Source organism: Seriola aureovittata, chromosome 8 (genome assembly GCF_021018895.1).
Source record: "Seriola aureovittata isolate HTS-2021-v1 ecotype China chromosome 8, ASM2101889v1, whole genome shotgun sequence".
In the NCBI taxonomy this organism is placed as follows: Eukaryota; Metazoa; Chordata; class Actinopteri; order Carangiformes; family Carangidae; genus Seriola; species Seriola aureovittata.
In genome coordinates this window covers 7,988,447-8,003,110 of record NC_079371.1, presented here as the reverse complement: position 1 = coordinate 8,003,110, position 14,664 = coordinate 7,988,447, and the positions used below count along the sequence as shown (strand labels likewise).

General features: G+C 40.1%; 1 protein-coding gene across 1 annotated transcript; it reads right to left on the bottom strand.

Moving 5' to 3' along the window:
• Window positions 1–812: 812 nt before the first annotated feature.
• xpnpep2 (X-prolyl aminopeptidase (aminopeptidase P) 2, membrane-bound) lies at window positions 813–13,514 on the bottom strand. The gene is made up of 21 exons (XM_056382104.1): window positions 13,362–13,514; window positions 12,756–12,817; window positions 12,088–12,198; window positions 11,919–11,982; window positions 11,156–11,260; window positions 9,871–9,957; window positions 9,560–9,703; window positions 7,722–7,823; window positions 6,588–6,669; window positions 6,182–6,383; window positions 5,098–5,187; window positions 4,679–4,788; window positions 4,460–4,537; window positions 3,860–3,931; window positions 3,686–3,746; window positions 3,203–3,272; window positions 2,921–3,025; window positions 2,707–2,766; window positions 2,499–2,575; window positions 2,279–2,368; window positions 813–1,338 (listed from the first exon to the last, which is right to left on the bottom strand). Exons 1-21 carry the CDS (start codon window positions 13,414–13,416, stop codon window positions 1,138–1,140), a joined length of 2,028 nt encoding a protein of 675 aa, XP_056238079.1. The 5' UTR covers window positions 13,417–13,514; the 3' UTR covers window positions 813–1,137.
• Window positions 13,515–14,664: the final 1,150 nt, after the last annotated feature.

The following is a 14,664-nucleotide window of genomic DNA, read 5'->3' as shown; positions in this document are numbered from 1 at the left end:
AATATGGGGGAGTACAGAGTGCAAAAATCCCTGTAGGAGTCAAAGTCTAATGCAGTTCAAAATGCACTGAAGTACAAGACTTATCCTTCTGTGGAGTCTTCTTCCATTAGTACTGCTGAGGAGCGTTGTATTCAGGTCTGGCTCCCAATTTTGTTTATATTGTTGTGCTTAGGCACAAGAATGCCACACATGATAAAAGCAATTGCCATCATGCCAGTGATTAACAGTTGGTAGAAATTACTTTCCACCACTGCGAGAAGGACACTGATTACTGGACATGACAAATATCTTTGACAACAACATGTAATGATGTAAACAGTAACTACATAAGAAAAGTATAAGGGATTTTTGTTCACAGAGAACTATGATCTCACATTTGCTGTTCCTCTTTGAGGCCCCTTTACCTCAAACCTGACACAGTATGAATAAAAATTTTTCTAAAGGCTATTCAGCTTTCAGTGTGTGAGAGGTTCCTTCATGTGATTTTGGTGACGCACATTTGACAAGAACATGCAAATGCTACAGAGTTTTTGCATTAATGTAGCAAATCTGCCATTTTTTGTTAAATTATTATCCATTAAATAATTATATTGGAAGTTATATCTAAGTTCTATCTATCTATCTATCTATCTATCTATCTATCTATCTATCTATCTATCTATCTATCTATCTATCTATCTATCTATCTATCTATCTATCTATCTATCTATCAGTCAAAAGGTAAAAGTCATGTGTGTTAAAGTCAGTTAGAAAGTCGAGTTAGAAGTCTTCTAAGTCTAAAAGTGATCAGATTGATGACCCGAGTACACCACTGTATTTCAAAGAGTGTTACTTTAATAAAATAGAAATTATATCAGCTGGTCATACAAATGTCCAGTTTAAAAAAACAAAAAGCTAAAACATCAAAAATCACACAAAAGATAATTTTTAAACTTTGAACGCCACAATATCAGACATTTATTCACATAGTTAAATTATCAAACAAATATATCCTTTAATTTAAAAAAAAAAAAAAATTTAAAAACGATTGCAGTGCATCTCTCAACCTGGTATAGCTGCTCAATAGAGACTGCATAGGGGTAACATCAGTGTGCAACTCTGCTGTGGATGGAGTGAATGCAAGAAAGATGGAGATGCTCAGACAATATTGTGGAGGAGAGCGACGGCCAGCGCAATGAGGGTCAGCGAGGAGGAACAGATGGATGCAGAAGATCCAGACGCCATGAAGGGCTCAGTGTTTTTGAGCATCCAGTCCTTCTCCGCGTGAAGTTCCTGTTTGTCCAGCTCAGGACCCACCAGCCTGCGGATCGTCTCGTAGTATTTATTCAGCCATTGAAGCTGGAGAGGGAAGACAGGACCACTCTCAGTGAAAGTCAGAAACTGGCCTAATGATTTTCACTGCTGGCAAATAAAAAACAAGTATCTCTGTTTAACTACAGGTTCAAAATTAGGAGTAAACAATGGACAACATGCAAAAATAAACAAAAGCATATAATAATCCTGTATTTTCTTGTTCTAAGGTTAAATACATTGTTCCACAGGGATCAATACTTGGCTCACTTTTGTATTGTGTATATTTTGCCCCTTCAAAAAATACAAAATAAATTATCATGTTATTCTTTACATAAATAAAAGTACTAATACTGCATCACAAGTAAAAGTTCTGCATTCAAACTCCTATTTAAGTAAAATGATATACCGTAAGTATTATCAAGTAAATTATCAAAAGTAAAAAAAACCTCAAACCTGTTGTGTGCATAGATGGCTGATGTGCGCTATAAATTAACTGAAGTTGAGGAAAAAAGATAAAACTGAAATTCTGCTAGTCACCGAAAACACGACAGAGTTCCCCTTTCTTCTTAAAAATGATACCGTTTCTTTACAACTACGGTACAGAAATATCTCATTTTATCTTCAGGTAAAAAGAAACAAAATGCAGAAGTTAAAATTCACACGTGGTTTTGTTTTCATCCAAACATGTTTTGATCTCTGAGCTGCAGAGAAACTCTGAAGCTCTGAAGTGTTAAAGGGGGATTTTAAGAGGAAACCAGTGCTCTTAATGCAGGGAAATGAAAGACCCGGTTGATGTCACTCTCTGTTATACCCAAAGGTATTTACAAATTAATACAGGAAACTGATTGTAGTACTGGTGGAGTTGCATTAGCTTGTTCAGTATGCTATATAAGTACCTCCCTTTTAAAAAAATGATTGAATTTCCAGCAAACAAGCAATAATCTTTACAAGAAGTGGATTTATGCAGTAAGATACTATTTCTTACCTGTTCTGAGCTGAGGAGAGAAGTGTCGATCAGCTTTTTATCATATGGAACCAGTGACACAGTCTCAAAGGTCAGAAAGTTATGACCATACTGAAGGAAAGCAAATCACACGGAGGCAGACGTTATTCACAAAGTAATGATCTTGCTTTGTTTATATCACACGTGAAATGGAAAAATATTGTCATAAATGTTCTGGCTTGGTCAACCCCTCCGCAGATACCTTTGTCTGGACGGGTACAGTCACAGTAACATCCTCAATCCGGATCCCGAAGTCATTCTCCTTGTAATATCCAGGTTCTTAAAGAAAACCATCATCATTTTGTTTTTTTACATTCTAATATTTGAGACATGAAGATATGTGAAGCTGATTCTCTTTAAAATGATCATGATGTCTTTTGTGGGTGTGAATTTTCTTCTTTAAGTCTCACCTATAGATGTGAACATGCCTGCTCTGAAAGGGATGTTGTTGCCCTGAAAGCCAACTGGCCCTGCGAGAATATGACAATATTATATTATTAAAATACAGATTACATCACTGAAAACTAAATGAAAACAAAGTTAAAAAAAACCTTTTCATTTGTCTACATTCACGCTACACTTGCACTCTTACATGGAACATATAGAAAGTAAAAGGAGCCCTACACTCATGAACGCCAAAGTAGTTTCCAACACCATGACCTGTGCCGTGGCCGTAGTTCAGGCCCAACTCCCACAATGCCCGGCGACCGAGCATCTCCATGTTTACACCTGTTGATAAACAGAAGCCACACAGAGAGCTCAAATCAAACACCCTGCTGCTGATACAGGAACACGTGAACTGAAACAACGATGCCGAGTGGAGAAACAGCGCTCTCTAGTGGTGAAGCTGGGAAAGGTTTCAGAGTGGAGTCTTATTTCAAACATGCGTGAGTGTGTCATCCCCACCTCTCGTCCCTGAGGGAAATATGGTTCGAGATATCTCAATGTTTCCCATGAGCACTCGAGTGAAGGCCTCCTGTGAAGCGAGACAGATAGTTAATGACTTTATATTCTATATCATTCCTATGTATCAGTGTACTATTATCCTTGTTGTTATACCATCCCATTATACTACATACTACCCTATATGTATCTATATACATAACTAACTTTTGTCACTTTAAAAGCACATTATATTATATTATATTATATTTCTGTGTAGATATTTCATTTCATTTTGATTTGCTGCTGTAACACGTAATGAGGTTGGGGATAAATAAAGTGTCATCTTATCTTATCTTATAAAATTAAAACTCCAAGTTGAGTAATACAGAAAAACTCCACTGACGACTGCAGTCTAGACATTAGCCATCTCTTGTGTTTTGACAAATAAAATGTGAATATCTCTTCAAAACATTCACGCTCTCAATATAACATTGAAAGTCTTACCTTTTGCATTGCTGTGGGGGTTCCCCAGTGAACTGTCCGAGTGATGTCAGTGGTCCCGTCTCTAATAGTAGTAGTATTGGTAGTAGTAGTGAGAGACAGGATGATGCATTCGAAATGCAAGTGATGTGAAGTGAAACTGAAAGAGAGTGTGAGCAGAGTGTGTTTTTTACTCACAGATACTGGCCACCAGAGTCGACTAGGTACATCTCATCAACTGTCAGCCTCCTGCTGGTTTCTTCTGTTGGGCTGCAACACAGACAAACAGGAAATAACAGCAGCACTACAACTCTCTGACGGTAGTTGCAGAGCGCTCAAAGAACAGTGTTTGACTTTTAGCCTATTAGCTTTTACATTACTGTCGACCACTTTCAAGTGTCTTTAGAGGCATCTTTGGTGAGCACACAGGAAATGAGTAGCGAGAGTGAGGGGGGATCACAGTCAGAGACAGGGTTCATCAAATTACATTTAAGACCTTTTTAATGCCACATAGAACGATATTTAATCACCTTTTCATGACCATATCAATCAAAGAATCTCAGAAAACCAGTAGGAACAGTGAGGCCTACAACTATTTATAAAGTAGATGAATTTATTGACATTTGTATCATATTCATGTCAGTACTTCCCAGCCTTTTATAACAATAGTTCCTATTAATATAATTAATCAATTAATGGATCCAGACCGTGACAAGAAATATATTACCAGTGTTGAACTTTGATTAACCTTTTTTGATTGAGTCTTTTTCAAAATGAGAGAATACGAGTTAATCTTACCTGTAATGAGCAAGAGCAGCATTGGGTCCACTTGCAGAGATCGTTTCAAAGCTCGGGCCTCTGCTGTCATGCTGTTTGCTGTAATGATGTTTATATTAGCTGTGAAACTCTGGCTTTGTGACGGTTACGCTCATATGTTGTGATATATTTTCTAGTTTCTTGAGCATTCGCACTGTATATCAGTTCTCCTCCGTCTTGTCCATTTACCCGTGCGCTCACCTGCGACACTTATTGACGTAATCTGCAGCAGTCAGCTCAGTCTCCTTCCCCTCGGGCACAGCCTTCTCCAGCCACATCAGCAGCTGGATGACGGCGACCGCATCCCTCACCTGCAGAGAGCCACAGTGACACGCGGACTGAAAATCAAGGTGTGTGTTTACTGACGTGTTCAAGCAATCAGTGAAAATGATTCATTAATGTCCCACAGGTTTGACAGTAAAGACTGATTAATGAATTTCTGTAAAAATAATGGTCTCATATAAAAGTGTTAGATCTGGTTGACGAAGATTAAAAGATTCATATTTAACAACCACAACCGTTTCTTGATAAGTAATTATGCAGTAACTGTGTGGGTGTGTGCATGTACATGGTGGTTGGCTTGTGTATAACCTGAGTGTGTCTGTGTGCACGTGACATACATGAGCATCCCTCAGGATACGCTGCTCAGTCTCATCTTTCACGGCTTTAGTCGTCAACACAGGAGAGTAGGAGCTTGTCATTAGTTTGTCCTACATGATGCAGAGAAAAAATAATAATTAATGCAAAAATTATATATACTGTAATACTATGTATTGCTGGAGAGGCCTTGTCCTCTCTTTTACCCCCCCCCCCCCCCCCCCCCCCCCGCAAATAGGATGGTACTTTTGGAAATAGCCCTATTTTATAACCGTTATTTCTTTCTGTGCATTTACTTCTAAACACCACTTAATATTTAGTTACTGGAAGCTTCGATTCTAAAAACTGATTATGCAGGTTGGTGACCAACTAATATATAAAACATAAACAAGCCGTTAACACAACATTGACATATTATCACCTCGTTAAGTTGTTACAGTGAATGTGTCAGCAAACATTTCACATCCTGCAGATACAGAGAAACGTTATTTTTCCTGCAGAATTTCAATCCTCTCTCTTAGCTCCGTTTCGAGCTTCACCATCTCCCCATCCGAGGGAAATATGTGGTTCGTTAGCTGCTAAATGCCAAACACATACCTCCTTATTATGGTATCACTCTGCTCCCTATCCAACAAGTGTGTTTTCATACGATGGGTGGGCTTAGCTGGTCAGCTAAATCACATTTGACTGAATACATTGATGTAACCGGCCCTGTGTTTAAGATGAGTCATCAAAAATATTTGTACGTTTTGCTGGAGGAGAATTTATCATGTAACAAGAGATAAATTAACAATTTATAACAGGAACACAGAACTTGTAAAAATGTATTTTTCGTTTCTCATCACACAGTTCTTTGATTTATTGTTTATTCACTTTAAAGATTTGGATTTTGTCCACAGCAGATTTTTAATCTCAGTAGCTGCCAACAAGCAGTGACTCACCACAGCTGCCTTAATTATAAAATACAGCCACAGCACAGAAACACGAACAGATATTGCACTTGATGTACGCAGTGCATTTCATTTAAGATAAAAAAACATCTTTATAACACCATAAGAGGATGAAATGATGCAGTAGAGTATATTATGAAATAGAATATCTGCATACCTCTGGGGTAATGATCTCATAAAGTGCGTAGTTTGTGTACTCTGTGCCGATCCACACTTTGACCCCTGGCTGGGCCACATACTTCTTTAAATCCGCTAAAACACTGTCGTAGCTTTTCAGCTGCACACAGAAGGACCCGTTACAGGAGGCGTTCAGGTACACCTTCAACTCCTCTGTCACTCTGTCCGTGTGGAGAAAGAGCCTGGTAGATTTAGTAGAAAGGAAAGTACGAGAAGTGGTTTATAAATGCTGCATGTGCATATACATAATATGAAACACTGATAATAAGTTTGTGTCTTGTGTGTGTGATGGGAGTTACAGAAGCAGATACACTGTTGAGTTTTGAGGAAAAACATTTGAAAGGAATGTGATGTGTTTGCATGTAATCCCTGAAAAATGGACTAACCAGATCTGATCCATTGTGAGCAGTGTGTAGGAGTAGAAGAAGGGATTGTATGGGATGTCATTGCCACGCAGATTAAACAGCCCTAAAAAAAACATAGACACACAGCATGCCTGATTGTCGTCAGCAGCAGCAGCTCGCACATTCATTTACATCATCTGATGGTTGATTTTGGTTTTGTATTTGCAGGGCGCCTTTGTGAATGAGAGCTTTGCTCTCAATTGATATTCCCTGAATAAATAAATAAAGAATATTACTTACACCCAGAGACTCTGTTTGCATCTAATGTTTGTGTCTGATGTACGTGACTTTTTCTGTTTCCTGTCATTGAAAACACACTCACTAATTCTGAAATCAGAAGTCAGGAAAGGTATGAAGCCCAGCAGTCATCCTGTGTGTCATACGGAGAATACTTCTGAATAATACACTGTTGGTCAAGTATACACTGCTAAAATCCTGCTTCATTACCTGCTTAAACCAGCTTTAATCAAATCAACCCTATTTAAAAGTGCAAAGTTTGTATAGCTAAGTCTTTATACTTCCTCCTATGTGTTATATGAGTACTGCCCATTCGTCTGTTTGCTATATTTCAGATTATCTGTTATAATCCTTCACATCAGACTTCAACTCTTCAGGCAACAGTTGTGTTTGTGCCTTGTTTTGTTGTGTGTTTTTTTGTAGCGTACTGTATATTCAGAGCTGGCCTGAGGCTTAAGCGAGCTAAGAGGCAGTGCAGAGCCCTGAAGCTAAATGGCCCACAAAAGAGAATGAAAAAGAAAATAAACAACTGGGATTATTTTTCAGACATTTTTGAACATATTGTGCATTGTAGCCTACTTTTTTTCTTTTTTTAAACTGTATCCTATTGTAATATTATCCATCTCCTTATTTTATTTCCTCATTATTATTAGTCTGATTGATTTCATGTTGCAGATTCAGGTTCTTCTTTTCATTACGGGTGATAATGTTCGCATTTTTTAGTCATGTAAATATTGTGAGTGGAACGTAGTTCTGTACATTTCAGTTAATTTCATCTCATCTGACAAAAGTGAATGTTCAACCAGACATTACTATGAACTGCAATACATTTCCATATAGAGTAAATTTCAGCAGGTTCTACAAGCTTGGGTTACTTACAGGCTGTTTCATCCAGCGCTGACAGAAGAAGAGCTGTGGGTTGGTATGGATTGTCCCTCATCTGATTCCGTATCTGGTCCACTTTCACCTGCCAGGACCTTTCTGCAAAAACACATTTTACCTTAATTTGCATCCACATGACAATAAACACTGGATACTCATTTGTGTTGGTTTTTTATTATATATCTTCACCATAATTCTTAAACCTGTGCTCACTGATTATTAAAGCTGAAAACACAACACTGACATATTATGACTTCATAAAGTTTTCATGGTGAACTTCTTAACGAGGAGTTTCCTAATGACCGTGGATGAAATAATGAACAGGGTCCCTGATAGGAGGGGTGGGGGTCCTTTTACCTGTCCATTTTCTCATTATTGCTCCATGCTATTTATCTATCAATCAATCAAGCAGTCAATCAGACTTTATTTGTACAACACTTTTCATACGTACAATGTAACACAAAGTGCTCTAGAGAACAGAAGCAATAAAAAGAAAACACAAACACACATACACACACACACACACACACACACACACACACACACACACACACACACACACACACACACACACACACACACTAAGGGATAAAAACACTACTATTATATAACAATAACATGATATGAGGAAACGCTATCATGAATCTCATAAATTTGCACAGATGAAACATGAGACTGGAAAGCAAAGATAAAGATATGGTAATAAAGATAAAATAATAAAATAATAAAACAGAGCACATGTATTGCAGTGAGTAAAACCATAAATGAAAGGTAAGATATTAAAATCTAGTGTTAAGACAAAATAGTGAAGATAAAATAATAAAATGAATAAAACTATGACTAAAAAGGTAGGTCTTGAGTTTGCTTTTAAAAATATGAACACATCCAGCAGATACAAAACAACACAATCATTCACTCTGACTTTTAGCTCTGTTACGCTCTCCACTAACTTCTGAGGGATGTATTTGGCCCATGAGCTACCAAATATTTTTCTACGTTCACAAACTAGCCTCCAATTTTGTCTGTCCACCACTTGCTGCTGAGCCGGTAGCTACAGTGGGTTTATCAGTGTTTTTGCTCAAATGAGATAAAGGATACCAAAATGCTTCATGGGACTGATGGAAACTGTTTAGTCGAGCGATAATTCTCAGCGGGTTTGTTGCTAGTAGCGACGGCGTTCACATCACATGTTGTTTTTTTTTTTGACTCATTTGTCACATGAAAATTAGTGCAGCTTTAAGGATGTGAAAGGTAGTGCGTACTGTAAATGGGATGCCTCCTACTAAGTGCAGACACACATCAGTGCTTTTCCAGTAACTTAGACACGGCTTTTCTGTCGTCTGCAAATCGCTCATCACTTGATGGACTCTCCCCAGAGAGTCAGTCAAGTGTAAGAGCAAGACAGCATTTAGAAAAGACTTCCTTAAAACCCTGTATGTGGAATGCTTTTTACCTGATTGTAGTCAAATGTATAGAGACACACACACACACACACACACACACACACACGCCATTAGATTTATGATGCTCTCCATTTGTTCCATTCTCTGGCCATAAAGACTAATAAGGCCCATGGGCGTCCAGACAACTTCCTTATCTGGAGACTCTTCTGTTTTCTCTAAGTTGGTGTTTGATCTATCAGCCAGCTATAAAAACACGAGCAGGCTGTTTATGGCTGTGTTTGTGGAGCCGCTTGTTGCCCTCTGTCCAGTTTGCAGGTATTTATCAGCACAATAGATAAAGGGCACCACGGTCTACAGTGTAGTGTATGTGTGTACAGTAAACACACACACACACACACACACACACACACACACACACACGGGGAGACTCACGTATGACTCTGTCTGGCAGGCGGGTGAGGCTGTCAGGTGGGATGGGTGGTCTGTTCTTCCACACTTGGTCCACCAGGTTTTCAGGGATGGACTTGAGGCTGCGATTGCTGGACTCTAGATTGAGCTGGTAGTTTTCCTGTGTTTCTAATGGAGGAAATTGCAGACGATTACACACACTGAACCGAATCAATCATGGGTAAACAGTCTGCGTGGCGTCTAGAGGCTCCATCAATAATTTTTCCATCTACTTGGTGGAGCAGTTTATTGATGCTAATCTGGACTGACAGGAGGGATGCAGAGTAGAGACTCACGGAGGGAGAAGAGGAAGGGATCAAAGCCAATCTCGCCGCCCGGTGGGACCTCGGAGATGAGCCACTCTGCTACACTGCTGATGGACACTGGGAAACATCACACATGACAGACTGTGGTCAAGTTATTATCGACTAGTAAAGTGACAGAATCCAGCTAGCTACCTGCGGTGAATATCGTGATACATTGATTTAATACATCGTGTATTAAACCAAATTTGCAGAATTTGCTTTGTAACAAAATATGGACAGAAAGATTTAGACAATTAGTCAATAAACTACAGTAAAACTGGTCGCACATTATAGATGCTATTGATGAGGTTGTTGTGTTTCAGAAAACATGAATACTTTTTTGACTAAACTCATTATAATATGAAGGTTTAAAGGGGCATTAAGCAACTTGTTATACTGTGTATAATGACACAGTGAAGATCTGGTCTGTTACAAGATGCTTTGAATGAATGCGAGAAACTGTTTTCAATAAAAAACAACAAGAAACATATATCATATTATTATAGAAGTAAAGGCACATTATATAGTACAGGTGCATTACATAAAGTAGCAAAAGTAGAGATTGTGTCTGAGCTGTTGATGTTCAACACGCTGTAATTTGAAGCATGAAGCTGCCAATATTCTCAACAATGTTTAATGCGTCTCTCAAAACTGTAACTTCCCCAACACTGTCGGTGGCTCTCAGCCCCAAGCACATTTATTCCCACTGACCGGTGTCAGTACATTTGTTGGGGACTATTTTCAGCTACGGATTAATCCGGATCAATCTCTACGGAGCATTTACAGCGGCAGGATTTAAATCAACTACAGTGGCTGTGTAGGTGATGAAGACACATGTCTTCATTCTTCACAGACAACAGTTGTTAGTGTTTATAAAGAAATAAAGAAGAAGAATGTTTTCTTCAGTTTGGTCAGTTTACATGTGTTTTCCTTGAGGTTTCTTTGCCACTGTACAAATCCTTGATAAGTGACAGGCGTCAATACCAGTCCTAAAAGTGAGTTGCCTTTTTAACTACATCAAACGTTGCTATGTGTTGAGTTTACTGATTAACGTGTGACCATCAGCGTCACACGTTCTTTGTCTCCGCAAGACAAAACATGCACTGACTGTAATTTGTTCCTAAGCTTTTTTTAAATCACGTGAATCCTGTAAGAAAATATGTGCAACGTGTGTCAGGATATTTTTAGACCAGCTCATCAAAACCACAAACATTTGATTGGAATCCATGTGTGCTATGTTGTCATAACAAGCAGGCACAATGTGAGCACTCCCCACCATCTTTTTCCAGCTCCCAGTTGCAGTCCATCTGTCTCTCAGCTTGAACCCAGTAGCGGCTGTCTGTCCACAGAGTGGCCTTGGTCTGAGTAACTACAGCAGTGCCTGGGGAGACAGCAGCTGTGTTATGGATGGGGCAGCAGTGACAGTGAATTACAAACAGCTATAAAATGTCAGTGTTGACTTAGGACAATTCGTGATGGGCCAGCTAATCTTGAAAAATGTGTGCGTGTGGGGAGAAACAGGAAGGTTGGAGAGAAGCAATGAGGAGATAGCGAAGTGGTGATGTGTGGTGGTTGTAAATCAGGGCTTTATCATTCCACTGTTGTACCCTCACATGAAATAGATACACTTAAGTAGCAACAGCTGCAGAAGTCCCCGAATCTGAATTTTGCAAGAATTGTGACTTTTTTCTTCATGGAGTTTGATGTAGGTCTGGTGTAAACTGTCATTCGTCTTTCTCACCCCCTTTCATCCGAGCAACAGCTGAGTACAGAAATATGCACGATCATTAATTCTGTTCGCCATTACGGTCAAATTACTGTGCAAGGGTGAGTGCAGATGATATAGAGGATGATACGATGCAGTGAGTGAAAGCGATGAGACCAAATGATCGAGGAGCAGGCTGTATGTTGAGGATGTGGGATGAAAGTAGAGGAGCTGCACGACCGCGGCACCCAGACGTAGGGAGTTGAGTCACTGGGGAGGGGGAGGAGGAGGACGAAGAGGAGGAAGAGGAGGAGGAGGCAGAAAGGGATTGTACCTGCGGAGCCTGTAAAGCCGGTCATGAAGGCCATCCTGGCATCACGTGGTGCGATATACTCGCTCTGACAGAGAAACAGAGTAGGTTACACACATGCATGAACACACACACACACACACACACAAGGTTTAAACCCAGATGAATTCATTATGACGGACGGCAGATGTACCAGGTGAGCGTCAGTGCCAGGGATAATGTAGGCAAAGATATTCAGGGAAAGCATTCCCTCTCGTAACTCCTGCAGCTGGAGAGTGGTATTTACCGCTGTGCTTGGGAGGTACTGCAACACACACACACAGACACACATATATACTTGTCTTACTATATTCATAGGGACCCATCATTGACATAATGTATTCACTACCCCCCTTATCTTAACCTTAACCATCACAACTGACAGCCTAACCCTAAAACCAAGTCTTAACCCTTAAACAGCCCTTTAAAATTGTGGGGTCCCGTATTTTGGGAAAACTGTCGGACCCCACAAGTATAGTGGGGCCCCGGTTTTTGGATCCCATGAATACAGTAAAACAAGCCCACACACACACATACACAAGGGAGAGAGACACAGAGTGAGACAAGTCCTCAGATGTAATTAAAACCTGTGTGACTGCTGAGTCATCCCTTTCTGTATCTCCCACTGTAATCATTAACTGTTGTGCACGTGCAGCAAACCTTAACTGTAACTGTATAAAACTCATGCAACATGTTTCATAATAGGAAAGTCCTGTGTGACTACTTTAACTTCAGTTTTATGACTTAATTTTGGTAATTTTATGAATAAAGTGGATAATAACCCTGTCAATCACTGACAAAATCCTAATGCTTCCATCTTACCGGTGGGGACAGAGAGCAGTTCCTCTCAGTTCGCTCATATGCAACAGCACCAACAGTGTTTCCTGAAATCACAAACGCACAGTGGTAAAGTGACACAAAGTTGTGGCCGAGCTGAGCTACATGAGCACATTTTCAGTGAAACAGTGAAAACTGCTGGACACAGTGACAGTCAGTGTGACTCAAATCTCTGGATGTATGAGGACAAAAACTTCTGGTAAGTCAGACCATATAACATGTCCACATCAGGATGACCTGAGGAAGACAGATCAGATAATTCTTTCTACGACAAATTTCATGCAGAGAAATCCCGAGGAGGTAACCAACAGGCACGGAAAGAGCCCCCCTTCGCAAGCTATAAGTACTTTTATGAGACAGCGTGACATAAATGCATGAAATCAGACTGATTTTAATTGCAAAAGCAGACTGTACCCAGTCCACTGTAACCAAAAAAATGCAAAAATAAATAAACAAACAACAACAACAACCATTTTATACCACTTCGCAGCTTCTCTGTTCATCATGAACAATTAGAAACATTGATCATCACAGCAGCTGAATTAAAGTCTTCACACACACATCAGGGAGGATAAAGAGGAACTTTTTTACCTGCCAGTGCTGCCAGGGACAGAGACAGAGCCAGCAGCCAGCGGCGGGAAGGCATCTTGGCGTCACGACCAGATCCACACACAGAGCGGTTACAAAGCAGGTGCTCTGATGTGTATGCAGCGTATCTGAGAAAGTGTGTGTGGGTGTCCGCTTGTAAGTGCATGACTGTCCTCTCTCTCTCTCTCTCTCTCTCTCTCCCTCCCTCTCTCCGCTCAGCCACTGCTGACTATCTCCTTTCCCTGCGGCCCTCTGATAGGAATCCTGTGCAGTGGCTCTGAGGGAGGATCTTGAGAACATGACCCAAAATACAGCAAGTGAGCCCAACTGTCTATTTTTCCCAGCATTTGAGTGAATTGCTCAACATCTTAGGCTTGGCCATTGGACAAACATCTATGCAACACATGTTTCTGATTTTAAAAAACAACAACAGCAACAAAAAAAAAAAGGTTCATACTGATAAGATGAGAGATCCCAGTTGTACATGCGAAGAAGCTGCATTGTAGTGAAGAACAAGGACTAGGCTGTTTATTTCCAGAGCTTGAGTAAGTGTGTGTGAGTGGAGAGTGTTTGTCTGTGGACAGATGTTGAATTTTCAGATGTTTGCACCTGAATGCATGCACGAGTGTGTGTCTGGAGATCCACAGATTATAAACAAGTCCTTGTAATCCTGCAGAGATTTCCATGGAGAACGTTTGTGCTTTGGGCATTTTTAAATCCTTGAATTCAAGCCAAACGTAGAATGGCACTTAGCTAAAAGAAGGACACGGACAAGGAGGAGGCAATATCGTTTGAAAACTGGGGCATATTTCAGACAGTCTCTCCTGGAAGACATTCATAGCGTTGCACTCACTCGGCTGTTCTCATTAAAAGTGACAGATGTAGCAAATAAAAAAAAAAAAGAGAGCTAGAGAGAGAAGTATGACGCCTGGCTTCTCGCTCACCTCCACGCAGCTGGCCGGCCTATCACTGTGCGAAGAGGGCGACTGCGGGCATTCATAAGATCACCCGGCCAATTAGTCAGTGCACAGGAACTGCAAAGCGTCTATGGAGCCTGAGAGCAGTGTTGTTGTTGCAGGTTTATTAATCCGTTCCACCAGATTTATGCATTTATGCTTGTGATTTACAGGAATCGCAATTGGCTGATGTGAATACATTTTTATTCGGTAACACCTCTGTGGATTCACTGGCTTTGATCATAACTTCAAAACCTGGCAGACCTCCAGATCAGAGATGGAGACTCGAGTTTGCAACTTGGACTCAAGTCACACTTAAGTCGCACACACAGTGAGTTGAGACTTTACTT